This window comes from Triplophysa dalaica, chromosome 19, assembly GCF_015846415.1.
Source record: "Triplophysa dalaica isolate WHDGS20190420 chromosome 19, ASM1584641v1, whole genome shotgun sequence".
Lineage (NCBI taxonomy): Eukaryota > Metazoa > Chordata > Actinopteri > Cypriniformes > Nemacheilidae > Triplophysa > Triplophysa dalaica.
In genome coordinates this window covers 10,245,581-10,260,026 of record NC_079560.1, presented here as the reverse complement: position 1 = coordinate 10,260,026, position 14,446 = coordinate 10,245,581, and the positions used below count along the sequence as shown (strand labels likewise).

The 14,446-nt window shown below is 39.2% G+C and overlaps 1 protein-coding gene across 4 annotated transcripts in view; it reads right to left on the bottom strand.

The window, feature by feature from the left end:
• caln2 (calneuron 2) overlaps positions 1–14,173 on the bottom strand; it is a 28,278-nt gene extending 14,105 nt beyond the window's left edge. Inside the window, exons 1-5 of one of the 4 annotated variants that reach the window (XM_056730567.1) lie at positions 13,753–14,173; positions 13,597–13,639; positions 8,077–8,198; positions 3,904–4,047; positions 1,442–1,554 (exon numbers count right to left, since the gene is read on the bottom strand). In XM_056730567.1, the coding sequence (XP_056586545.1) occupies positions 1,442–1,554; positions 3,904–4,047; positions 8,077–8,191 (372 nt within the window). In that variant the 5' untranslated portion in view covers positions 8,192–8,198; positions 13,597–13,639; positions 13,753–14,173. Of the gene's footprint in view, positions 1–1,441; positions 1,555–3,903; positions 4,048–8,076; positions 8,199–8,274; positions 8,385–13,596 lie in introns of those variants that run through there. The other 3 variants (XM_056730566.1, XM_056730565.1, XM_056730568.1) reach the window with 3 other exon arrangements.
• Positions 14,174–14,446: the final 273 nt, after the last annotated feature.

Genomic DNA, 14,446 nt, shown 5'->3' with positions numbered 1-14,446 from the left:
GTGACACTTTACATAGAAACCATCAATGCCATGCCTCAATGTCATAGAGCCAGTCCTTTAATATTTATTAGGATAGATTTTATGATGCATGTGGCTTATAATGTATTTGACAGAACCCTCACAGGTCAGTTTTCAACTAAGCAAACAGAATCGGCACAAGCATGTATTAGGTGCTTGACCTTGAGAAAATTTCATTATGTTTTCAAAGGGATAGGATTCCCAAAAATCATTCAATCATCCATTGACTTGGATTGGTTTTGTGTCTTTACAATGGAAGTGAATGACTACTGCCATTGTTCGGTTAACAATATTCCTCAAATTATCTTCTTTGTGCACTGCGGAAGTCATACCAAAAAAAATAACAAAAGGGTGAGTAAATGATGACAGAATTTTCATTTTTGGGAGAACTAGCTCTATTACTACATTACATATGCATTCATAAAAATGGTAATTTATGCAAATGTTAAAAATGCATTAGTGTAGGAAAGTAACATTAAACGCACTTATAAAATGCTGTAAAAGTGTTCATTGTTATTTTATGTCAGCTACTGCATTAACCAATGTTAACCTTCAGAACAATATTTTAAAGTGTGTATACTACTAATGTGGCGGCGTAGGTGTCTTAATCTTAGATGCTCCGATTTCTTTAGTAGGAAATTGTGAAATTATCCTGATAATGTTTCCTCTCTCAAAACACAATATTGTTGAGGAGGTTGTGTCACTGTGTCATTAATAAACCAGCATTGCCATCATAATACAATCAGAGCCGGCAGAGGTGATTGTTATGCAGGTTTGATGTTACACGGATTACCGATGCAGTAGTGACTCACTGTGTCCCACGAAAGGTGTGTTGAGATGAGCATTTAAAACTCCCCAGAGACAACCAGGGTCTGTGACCTTGCTGTTACTCATTCCCACACACACATACACATACACACAAAGAAACACACACACACACACACACACCATTCAGTTTTGTCTGAGGAAAAGACATATTAACTCAGACATTTTTCCCCTAAGGTCACAAACATATTATTTCATTCTAAATTCTTATTTATCAACAGCATAGATGAAGACCCAGTCAGTAAAAACCGTCTCCGAGCCCCAAATGGTGTGATAACTAATTCACAGATCTATATTTTCCTTTCAAGTGCCGAAACGTTCAATTAACATGCTTTCCTCGACGCTCTGTAAAATCTCATGCCAGTGGAACTGGGATTTCCTGACCCTACTAACTACTGTTTATTTAGAAATGGCCAGATCTCACTTTGAAGCTCACAGTCTGGGAAGAATCACATTCGCCTGCCGTCTTGGGACAGAGGAAGCAGGTGGGGAGGGCCAAGTATGACCCATAATCTCATACACATGCTCGGAATATAAATGCTCAGCCAAAAAAGGGTTGAAATATAAATGCAGAGGAAGAGGAGATGAATGTTTTTACCTGCCAGAATATGCTGTCTATTGTACTGCCCAGGAAGCCCTCCCTGGTTTCAGAAGAAAGGAGTTTGGGTCCCAATATTGTCATGAATTCATCAAAGTCCACCTGTCCGTCACCTGCATCAAGAAAAGAACGTTACAGTCTTACAAAAAGAAAATTCTCATTTAAATTGTTCGACGTCCACTGCAGTCAACTCAGCAGCTGTCAATGTGATGAATTAAAAACAACACTGCCTCTGTTATTAATGTATCTTCTACGTGTTAAATGATTAACTACAAGAGTTTTTTCAAGGAATGACAACCTTATTCTGCAACCGAATTCACTCCTAGAATTTAGGTAATGACAACAGTATTAACATTCAAACTGTGTTGTGTGTACAAAGTGTCTCTCATCTCTAGAGAGAGCACAGTGTTTAAAAACAGCTGCTTAATGAGCAGAAACAAAGCATAGCTGTTGAGAGCAGTTTACTAAAAAATGCACATCTCAGTTCATTAATATTTCTTTTGTAAAACAGTACATAAAACCAAAAAGCTTAAAAAGTTAGCATCCTTGTTTGCAGCTGTGTATGCTTATAGCAGAACTTTAACTTTAGAGTTCTTTTACTTTCATACGACCTGCAGTATACTGATTGCTTTGTGTCATTTTTTTACTGGTGTTGCTCAGCTTAATGAAACTGTTCAGGGTCTCTGAACTTAGTAATAGGCTACAATTGTGAGGCCTTCAAATTCACTTGATTTAACAGTTATGGTTGAAGTTAACAATGTTTCTTGTCCATGCACGGTTTTCTGTGAAGCAGCTTTGAAACGGACTTTGGAAAAAGTGCTACTAAAATAAAGCTAACCTTCTTCTATTGTATTTTTATTAAAATTGTATAATAAATGCGGTTAAAACAACAAAAACAAATGCAGTTAAAACAATGTTACGCTTCAAATGTTACATCTCATGAGGTAGAATGCAGCCACAAAATGCTTTTTTTAAACAGAATAAAATTAAAGGAACAGTTCACCCAATGATACAAATTCTGTAATCATTTATTCACCCTCAAGTTGTTCCAAATCTGTAGAAATTTTGATATTTGTAACCAAACAGTTCTTGGCCACCATTGACTACCATAGTAGGAAACATTAATTATATATATAAGGATATATTGTGACTCCGGTTTCTCCCCTGGTCCAAAGACATGCATGGTAGGTTGATTGGCATCTCTGGAAAAAATTGTCCGTAGGGTGTGAGTGCGTGAGTGAATGAGTGAGTGTGTGTGCCCTGCGATGGGTTGGCACTCCATCCAGGGTGTATCCTGCCTTGATGCCCGATGACTCCTGAGATAGGCGCAGGCTCCCCGTGACCCGAGGTAGTTCGGATAAGCGGTAGAAAATGGAATGGAATGGATATATTGTGGAATTTAGGAAAGAAAAACAGTTCTGGGGCACTTTTGACGACCATTGTAATTTTTCCTACTATAGTCAATGGTAGCCAAGAACTGCCATCAATCTCTTTCATTCTCACTTTCTTCCCTTCCTGAAAGACAATTGCTGTTTCAGATAGACGGTTAAAGAGGCATTAAACACCAGTGGAGAGTGACAGCGGAACTGAAAGCGATAAGTCAGAGAGCGCTCTTATCACACTACAGCGTTCCCACTTTGCTTTAAACTCCAGCGTAACCTCCTCCCCACTCTACCAATGCATTGTGAAAATTTATCACTGCAATACAATGAGGTTGTTCCAAGAAAATGGGCGGCAGTAAAGAACATCTTTCAGTTGAGGAGTTTTGTCATACCTTGTCAAAAAACTGGATATGCAGCCCAACCAATCGTATACAAAAAAATTGACACAGATGGGTACACAGAAGTCTTTCTATTTAAGCTGCCTTTACAGTAAATTAAAATCAATAAATAGATTAATCGATGATGTGTAAAAAAATCGCTTCAAACGGGAGTTATATCAGAGTTACTTTGGCATTTCATGCAAAAAGTAATTGTGAGAAATTCTGGGCTCCCAACAGATGTCTGGTTGGCTTCTTGATGCCCCGACTGTCCTACTGTCACACAAAATGTGTGGATCAAGAATGCCAACAACCATAAAACTGATAGCAGCTGGACTGATTGATGGGCCAAATCAGCAGATGTTTCAAACAAGTCAGTCAAAACCGACCCGTCCTTGAGGGACCTACAGAACCGGACACACAGAGACACACATGTTTTCCAGAAATCAGCTTGTACAAGGGTGTCTTTACGGGTCCCCTGTGCTGGATAAATTGTTGAATTCTGTGATCGCTGTATCATAAACTGTTCATGTGATCATATATCTCTCCGAGGAGAAATTGAATGGGGTCAGTGAGAGATTGCTCATCTATAAAAAAATATTTTGCACAGACGCTCCTTTGTTTCTGTGCACTTATACCTATGTAGAAATTAACCAGAGAATTAAAAATCTATAGAAAGAAAGAATGAGAATGATTGACTCACCATCCATGTCCAGTCTCTGCATGATAATAGCCAGCTCCACCTCACTGGGCATGTACCCCAGAGAGCGCATGGCCATACCCAGCTCCTGCTTAGAGATGAATCCATTCCCATCCCGGTCTAGAACACGAAAAGCTTCTCTGATCTCTGCAGACAAGATACACACAGAGAAATGGAAAATGAATGCGAAGTAAATATTTAAATTCACGAACCAGGTTGACAATTCACACTCACAATTCATGTTATATGCAAGCATGACACAAGAACATGTTTCATATAATGCATGCTTTTCTCGTCGGTACCTTGCAAAACTCGCTGCCTTTTCGTACACAGCAGAAAATCTAAATGCAGCTCATTCTGTTTTAAAGCGGTGTATTAAGTGTGCAGTGACTGAATGTTTTCCACCGTTTCTAAGTGCATCAGCCCTGGTTTTTTTAGATGTTAAGAAACCCACACCAAGTCTGGATCTTCAATAACAAAAATAACATGCGTATAACGCATTAGTTATGAGTATTGCTTTTCCGCTGTCTTAAAAAGCCATCTTGATGTTATTCTGGGGTAAAGTCAGTGATGTGCTGTGTGCTCTCAGATGTGTCAAAAAGAGCACTCCCAGAATTTAAGAAATGGCTGCATGTCTATGCGCTGCTCTAAAATGGAATATATTTAACCTTCCATGTTGTGTTCGGCATCTGCGAGATACAAAGGCCTTTTTCTGTTCAAATGAAAATACCAAATTTCTGGTAAAAATGCTTTTTTTGTCAGAGAAACAAATAAATACTATTTCACAAATAAAGCATTGGGGTCCCTAAAACCCCAAACAGGGTGTAAATTCACTCCCATCAGATCATGGGGGTTAATGCTTGTTTCTCACAAACTTTATTGTCTATAACTTAATGACATTTATCTTCGTTTCATACATGACTGAGACAAATGTCTAAAGGTTCATTAAATTAAAGACTAGACTTGATTCAATATAAGTCTCTAGCTGAATAGATAAGACGACTCAGACAGTGCTTCATTATTTAAGGGTCCTTTTCATAGCCAAAGTTTTTCTTTTTGCAAAGGCAAGACTCAATGATTCATCTCAACTTACCACTTACACTTCATACTAGATCAGCTCATGAATATGAAGGGCATTGAACCACCCAATGTGGATAACCCCCCATGTCTAGTCTGTCAAAGCAGGCGTTTGCAGAGCGGTACTTTAATTCCATCTGAGAGCAATTTCACTGTCCAGGGTTTCAGAGCTTAAAATCCAACGTTGTATTCACAACACTTCCAAAACCACAAGCCAGACCATCAATTATCTTTTCGTGTGCCCCGAGGCTCTGTCTCAACACATTGCAGAGACATTTCAGATGAGATTTACAGTTGCAGGCACCATGGTGGGGCAGCATCCAAGAACAGAGGATGTTTCTAATGTTTATTTAACTGAGACATACAGTATGGAAACCCTGAGGATTGTCCTGCTACAGTCCCTAATTAACAAACATAACATAAAAAGTGAAGAAAGCACACAAAGAGAAGATTGTTTCCTTACTATATCGCGCAATATAAATTCTCAGGGAATGATCCCCTAACCAATAAATTAAACCAAATCTATACATGTTATCTATTTTGAAAGAGGGATACATACTCGGTTATGAAAGTGACAGAAAAGGACACATTTTTGAGAGAAAACGCATTTAGAAACTCTGTGAATTAAAATGCACAAACCATAAGCAATAGTATACCAAAAAATGAAAAGGGCTTCTTTCTTCTATAGAAAATAAAACCGTTTAATTTCGTGTGTGCATTTATGAAGAAACAATTTTATGGAGTTGACCTTTTCTCTGTTACAGGAATACTAAAAGCTGCATTCACTCTAACAAACACATCGAATGGGTATTTAAGTAAACAAGCAAATACTGACATCATTGTGTGAAAATACCCTACATAAAAAATAATTATCTTTAAGGAAAAAAGTTTAGTGAATTTTGGTCTGTTTCTCCTATGGCTTTAGAAAACTGGAAATATAGCACACAATTCATTCAGTATGACCGACACTTATTGTTTCTTTATTTATCCAATATTTTTTCCACCGTTAAAATTCATAAATTCTTTCATTAAATTCATCAAAACTATAGAGAACAACTATAACTGTGCAAATAAAAGCATCTGAATAAATGAAAACGATGTTGTATTTAAGCATCTTCAAAGTAACCACCCTTTGACTAGGGTTTGCAAAATCGTTCTCTTCTGGGATTTTGAGAAATTTGCATCGATTCTTATACAGTTGTGCTCAAAATTATTCAACCCCCACTGAAATTGATTGTTTTGGTCGGTTTGACATTTATTATGATCATTCAGTCATCCTGCTTACAATTAAATCCAAGTGGCACGTTTAGGTCAGACAAATATAACATAACATTTATTATGAAATAACCACAAATGTCTTTTCTGAGCTCACATCATTATCAGTTTTATTCAACCCCCAAGTGACATTCAATCTTAGTACTTAGTACAACATCCTTTTACAGTTATAACAGCTTTTAAACGTGAAGCATAGCTTGACACAAGTGTCTTGCAGCGATCTACGGGTATCTTCGCCCATTCATCATGGGCAAAAGCCTCCAGTTCAGTCACATTCTTAGGCCTGCGCACTGCAACTGCTTTCTTTAAGTCCCACCAGAGGTTCTAAATCGGATTTAAGTCTGGTGACTGCGATGGCCACTTCAAAATGTTCCAGCCTTTAATCTGCAACCATGCTCTAGTGGACTTGGAGGTATGCTTGGGATCATTGTCCTGTTGAAAGGTCCAACGTCTTCCAAGCCTCAGGTTTGTGACGGACTGCATCACATTGTCATCCACTATCTCCTGGTACTGAAGAGAATTCATGGTACCTTGCACACGCTGAAGCTTCCCAGTACCTGCAGAAGCAAAACAGCCCCAAAGCATGATTGACCCCCCGGCATGCTTCACAGTAGGCAAGGTGTTCTTTCCTTGTTCTTCCTCCTCCAAACATAGCGTTGATCCATGGGCCAAAACAGTTCTAATTTTGTTTCATCAGTCCACAGAACACTATCCCAAAACTTCTGTGGTTTGTCCACATGACTTTTGGCATACTGCAGTCGACTCTTCTTATTCTTTGGGGACAGCAAGGGGGTTAGCCTGGGAGTTCTGGCATGGAGGCCTTCATTACGCAAGGTGCGCCGTATTGTCTGAGCAGAAACTTCAGTACCCACATCTGACAAATCTTTTCTCAGTTCCTCAGCAGTCACACGGGGACTTTTCTCCACTCTACGCTTCAGGTAGCGCACAGCAGTCGAAGTCAGCATCTTCTTTCTGCCACGACCAGGTAGCGTTTCAACAGTGCCCTTTGCCTTGAATTTGCGAATGATGCTTCCTATGGTGTCTCTTGGTATGTTTACCATCTTTGCAATCTTCTTATAGCCATTGCCCTTCCTATGAAGAGTTATCACCTGTTCTCTTGTCTTCCTGGACCATTCTCTTGACCTCACCATGTTTGTAACCACACCAGTAAATGTCTAGAAGGAGCTGAGTATCACAGTCATTTTAAAGCTGCCTAATTGGTGCTTATAAGGCTTTATTGCTGCTCCCTGATATCCACAGGTGTTTTCAATACCTGATTGAAAACACTTCATTGAACCTCTGTTCCTCAGAGTTGTAGTCTTTAAGGGGTTGAATAATTATGTCAATGAAGAATTCACAAAAGAAACATTTACTAATGTATTACAAAACTAATTGATGTAATTTTAGTTGCATATGGTTCTTTAAGAAGTCCTTGTAGGATTTCATTCTGAATTCAATTACAAATGTACACTAAATTCCCTAAAACCCTTTACAGCATTGGGGGTTGAATAATTTTGAACACAACTGTAGGTTACGTTTTCTTCATTATTTGGTCCAAGTCATCAATTTCAAAAATATATTTTTTCAAACCTTTTTTATTCTACAAAAGAAAAGGATATGTTGGCCCGATAATATATTTTATATTTCATACACTGCTTTTTTTCAGTCACTATGAACCGACGTTAACAACTAAATGGGTTGGGAACAATATGAGAGTGTGTTGATGATGCTAAAAAATGGAAGTTTGGATAATTTGTCCAAATACATGAATTATAAAGAACAAAAGAAACAAATTACAGACAGAAACAACTGACACACACTCACCACCAAGTTCTTCAGTGGAGATGTTGGCGAGCTGCTCTTCACTGGTTTCAGAGAGAGAGGTGCTCAGAAAGTTGTCTGTGTAGAGCAGTCCTGCTCTCACATGGTGAAAAGGCATCTTCACCCTTCAATGAGAACAGCAAACAACATAAATCAATAAACACACAACCTGTGCCTGTAGCCTTAACATATACTCTCTACCTGTTCCTGAAAGAAAGGAATCAGAATCAATTTTGAATGAAGACTGACAACCAAGGGAACACATCTTGGTTTATAACAACTATACTGGAAAATGAGGAGTAGAGAAATGTGCATAATTTAGCAACTTGCAAGTGAATGATAAATCTCAGTTCATTTGATAAGGTCACCATTCAAATGAATACTGCAACCCACACACACACTGACACATTGTAAACCCACGACCACACACTCACCCGCCTTGCTGCTTTTGTAACAGGTCACACAGGATTACCAAGGTTGTCTGTTAGGAGACACCTTCTATATGTCCTGAATGCAATTTGACCAAAATATTATAATATATCAAACCTCTTGTCACTATCCATCCATCCATTTTCTACCGCTTATCCGAACTACCTCGGGTCACGGCCTCACGGGGAGCCTGCGCCTATCTCAGGAGTCATCGGGCATCAAGGCAGGATACACCCTGGATGGAGTGCCAACCCATCGCAGGGCACACACACTCACTCATTCACTCCCGCACTCACACCCTACGGACAATTTTTTCCAGAGATGCCAATCAATCTACCATGCATGTCTTTGGACCAGGGGAGGAAACCGGAGTACCCGGAGGAAACCCCCGAGGCACGGGGAGAACATGCAAACTCCACACACACAAGTCGGAAGCGGGAATCGAACCCCCAACCCTGGAGGTGTGAGGCGAACGTGCTAACCACTAAGCCACCGTGCCCCCCCCCCCCCCCCACTTTGTCACTATAATTTATATAAAAACATTGGAGGAGCATTTTATTAAATGCTTTAAAATTCCTGTCAATAATGTCAATATTTCTGTCAAAAGGACTGAACGATACTCCATCTTAGTGAGAAATAAATGTGTGTTTCTGAGACATTGTTGCGTAAATCCATCAATTCTCCTTTATGTATCACAGTAAGGCTTTTATAAAGTAAAACAATAATTATATCATAAAAGATAAGTTGCCTGTATAATGTGGTTGCACAATTGTTCATAGATAATCGCTACAATGCTTTTTCAAGCATTTAGGTTTTTGTATTGTTGTAGTGCGAACACATCATTATCCTGTAGTTCAGACAGAGCATTATACAAGTAAGGCCGATGTTATGGGTTTGATTCTCACATGACATAAGAACACAAAAATGTATCTATTTCCTTACATTTACATTTAGGCATTTGGCAGACGCTTTTATCCAAAGTGACTTACATTGCTTTATCCTATACATTTTACATAGGTATTTGCAATCCTCTGGGATCGAACCCACAACCTTGCGGCTCTTACCACTGAGCTACAGGAAACCTTCAGTGCAGTGCAAGTCACTTCGCACAAAAGTATCTGCCTAATGTGTAAATGTACTTTTCTATAATCACTGCAAAGGCTTAAAACAAACTTTGAGTGTCTGTTTTAGTCATTTGGGCTCTGAGATGCAGTTACAATAGTGCGCTGATGACCTGAGAGAGTTTTTCCAAGACTGCAGACACATTCAAAAGCCAGGACCAGAAAAGAATGCGGCAAATGTTCAAGAATTCCCTCCAGGTATCGCATTTCCAAGTTTGGCATGATGGGGAATCCTTGATTAATTCCACTCTGAGACTCCATGTGAATGAAGGGAAATTCCGAGGAAGTGGCAGAGGACGGAAGCAGCTAAATTGTGGTGATGATGCTCACCAAGGACAAACCCTGGCTGTAAATGAGGGTTCTGTGTTACTGTTATTACCATAGATATTAACAACTGCTTTAGCTAAAGGCAACTTTGGGTAGACTTTGATCGATAACTGGACCATACATGAATATTTCAAGGAGCCATTGACGAGTCCTTTGGTCCACTTAAGATTATATGTGACCGGTGTTGGAACACTTGAAGCTCATAATGAATGAAAAATGGAAGATGGCATAAATTAATTTCAGAGTGTTTAACAAGGTTACTTTGGCAATATGCTGGACTTTAGAAAGTGATGTCAGTTCAAACTGCATTTGATCGCTTAGCATTTACTTGCTAAAAGACATTCAAATAACCTAGTCTGAATTGCATGTGGTTGCTTTTGTAACAGATTCTGAAATACATGCAGCGGTTGACCTTGACAAACACTTTTAATTTATTATTCCAGTGAGCCCCATATTATATGTAAATAAATACATAAATAAATAAGTTGTGACCCTGGATCACAAAACCAGTCTTAAGTAGCACTGAAAAATGTGGGCCGAACAGTGATGGCAGCCAGTCACTTGCATTGGCTTGTGTCCTACAATGAGTGCCAACGCGGTTTGGTTATCAATATTATTCAAAATATCTTCCTCTATGTTCTGAGGAAGGAAGGAAGTCACGCAGGTCCAAAATGACGAGAGGGTGAGTAAATGATGAAAGAATTTTCATTTTCGGGTGAACTATCCCTTTAAGATGGTCTGACATGGCTCTCATGGCATCACATCTATTATCACCAGAAGAGGTGTGAGGCTTTTACCATGAGTAGCAGGTGTTAGCTTGGCTCTTGTGTCCTCACACTTGCTCCTGGCTATGATCCAGGACCTGTTTAAGAGGGTTTTGGGCCACAGACACTGGCCCAACCAAGGACAATTGTTCATTAGGTGGCCACAAACACATAGGATAGTAATGATAATGAGTCACAACAACAGGGATAAACCTTCACAAGGTCAATTGTTGTATCTATCCTCAAGACAACAAAAACGATCCAGCTCAAAAGGCATCAATCAAGAAATGTGTGTCAAAATGTGAAACCAAATATGAATGCCAAATAAATATGAGATAATTTATATATATTTTCAAGAAGACTTACATGGTAATTTATATGGTTTAAATAATGTCATACGTCATGAATGGTATTAAAAAAAGATAAATAGGAAGTGAAAGATTTTCATCATGATTCCTGTAAAGGCACTTCATGATGCATCTTTACAACATAATATTATGTTTTAATAAAGACTCACTGTAAAATCGGAAAGGTTGGAAGTTGGTTGATCCAACACTTGCTAGCGACTTGCTAGTGTAACCCAAATCAAACAAGTTATTTCACAAAAAGGTTTTGTATAAATACTTATTTTTTATAAAATATTCATGAATACATATTTATTAATACATGTGTAAATAAAAGGACTAAAATAACACACGTCTGTTTCAAAGTCATGAACAAGCGAGTGCACCCACCCTCTGTGCAGAGTCAATCGGATCGGGGACGCAAGTTTATACTGTTAAAATTGTAAAGCCGTGTGTCCACCGAGGCATCGAAGCCTACGGCCGGCGTGTTTTTTCAATTGTTTTCAATGGTTACACCGCGCTTTAAATAAAAGCCACCAGTTGACGTTTTTATACGCTCGCCGGCGTTCGATTGTGCCCCCAGAGTTGAAAAATGTTCAACTTTGGGCAGAACGCTGCGCCTGCAGCGGGCGTTTTCAGCCGAGCTCCTGACGTTTTCAGCCGCGTAAATGCGCCTCGGTGTACACAGCCCCTAACTGATCAAAAGTTGTGTGCGTGCCATAAAAAGAAAGCTTATATTTCCAGCGTGTTTTTAAACGTGTATGCCTTGTCATCATTCCGGTTAGTTTTGTAATCATTCCCGTTGCTGATGTTTTACTATTAGAAATGTATATAGGCTACTTATACGCATAAGACATTTTATCATTGGTTCAGACGACATTATTAATGTGCCATTTTTGTGTTGTTATAAGATCTGATCACTGTCATGACGTTTAAGGCCCGATTCACATTGCGTCTAAAACCGCTTGTAAAACGCGAGCTAAACTGCATTTTCCTTTTTTCCAAAGCGCCTGGACATTGCTTTCTCCTGGAATCTGTCGTCGCTAAGCAACCATGGGCCAAGATAGCCGTTGAGACGATAAGGTAAAAACAAAGGATATATGGATCATCTGCCCTGGAAATAAGTTGCATTAACTCTGCTACTAGATTTAGTTATGCTGTGATCATCTTTGTCCCCATTTCCATCGAGCTTGTTTATATTGGCAAAAATTTTCAAAAATGAAAAGTTGAATTTTTCCTATTTCCGCGCGGGATCTTCGCCCTATGCGCGCGTTAAAGTCGCGAAAGTGTGAGCGCGTGTTTATTGACGCAGCAGGCTTAGCGGTTTCGCCCGTTGCCATGGTTACTGCACCGGCGCTTGCATGGAGTCAAATTTTAGTTGCTCAGTGTTTGTTTTGGTGGCGCTATCAGCCGATATAAAAGCACATTTTCTCATAATTATTGTGTAAAAAGTAGGGTTGTGCTTGAAATGTTTACTGGTTGATATTTATTGCGGTTATTGACCGTTGTATAAAGCCTACTTATATGCCTTTATCAGGCCTATACTTTTTCTTATAGAAAACCACACATATACGGATGCAAAGAGTGGGACTTATAGTTGTAGATACCATCTGGTCCCTAACCGGACAATCTGTAGTGGGTCTATTATCAACTGCCAACATGCTAATTTAGCCAACTATTTTCCAGGAATGTAATGTAGTCAGATTGATTCTGTCATATTTATAAATACACATTTTGACTCGACAAGTTTATTTAGACTTGACAACATAAAGCATATTATTTTGGTTAACCCTTGCACTTTTACACTATTCAAAAAACGACTATATAGAAAAAATGGCTGTAACACTCGAATAAAGTTATATTACACCTCATAAATGGAAAAAAATGAATTTCCATGAATAATGTAAAAAGTGATAAATTGCATTTGTTATCTCATCTGTAGGATATTTTCCTATTTGATACTATAAAGGCATTTAAAATCATTAGAATTTGAGATTCTTGTTATCGCTATTCTAAACCATTCTTTCATTCTTTCCCGCTGCAGGCCTTTATCACATTAGCTGGGTGAGAAATTTTCTTCTACGTAGCCTGTTACGCTGAATCCTGCAACAACTTGAGACTGATGTACGGGCATGTTTCCGTCCCATGTGGACTAAACTGATAGCCTACCTCATGACTCAACCATGCCATTCATAACCAGTCTCTGAAAAGGTACTTAATGGTCTTAACATGAACAAATTCACCGCTATTAAAACAAACGTATACGCAGATTTACAATGGCTGGCTAGTCTTAAACCAAACAAATGAAACGTTCAAGATGTACAAAATTAATCAATGTGAACTTTTCGGGTTAACGAAGAGGGGACAAAAACTTTTTGCAGTTTTTTGCATTCGTTAAAATGACAGTCAAATGCTTGGTAAACGCGTGATATACGTCGTCTACCTCGCTCCCTTCACAACAGGTGCCGCAAGGTTCTGAAACACTTGAGTCATATAGAGGGTATTTTTAACACTGTTAAATACAAACAATCCACTCACCTCCTCAAAGACTGTGTTCTGTTATTGTCGAAGTCTCAGGGTGCTGAAATGCAGGTGTTGCGAAATGTGCACGTACAGAGTTACAGAAGTGTTTGGTCTCATATGTACTATATCTTAACAAAACATTAAATCTGACGGTATCAAGAAAATAATGACATTTTCAATTGACCCAGTTACCGGTCCTGTTGGCATGTGACAGCCCCATTCCCACCGAAGCAGAGTTTTGTGAAAATCCATCAGGTCAATTGCTCCAAAGCCATCGTCGTGTTTTTAAAGTTCAAGCATTTCGGTGATCCTTTCTGAAATTCCCCTGTCTCGCGCTCGTCTCGTGCATAAAAGACGTCCTCCGCCACGCGCCCAAGGGTGTGTTGCATTTAAAGTCCTTGCCGAATGCACCCAGTCAAATTGGTAAGCATTCTATAAACCAAATCCTCTTTTGGTTGAAAAACAACTGTTCGGTTGCTTTCTGTAAATCTCTTCCGCTGGTGACGTTAACCCATTTCTTGCGCGTCTGAGGTGGGCACGCTGCCCTGTAGCCATTGAACGGCTGGAGTCATGCAGCCGATCTGCTCCTGAATGTTTTGCCTCCTTCAGAGATCTAGCAGGTGTGTCGGTGAGAGGGGTGTAGGGTGGAGTTAAAAATAGATAAAGGCACGAACAATGCATCCACATGGCAGACAGTTCTTTGGTTAATTTACTGACTTTTATAACCCGCGTCAAGATTGTTTCAATAAAATACTGTGTGGACATATGATAAAGAGGTAAAGCCTCTCATAATAATTCAGAAATAACATACCATCTCTGCAATGAAAAATACATGCTGATTGAAAGACAATTCACAGAAATGCCA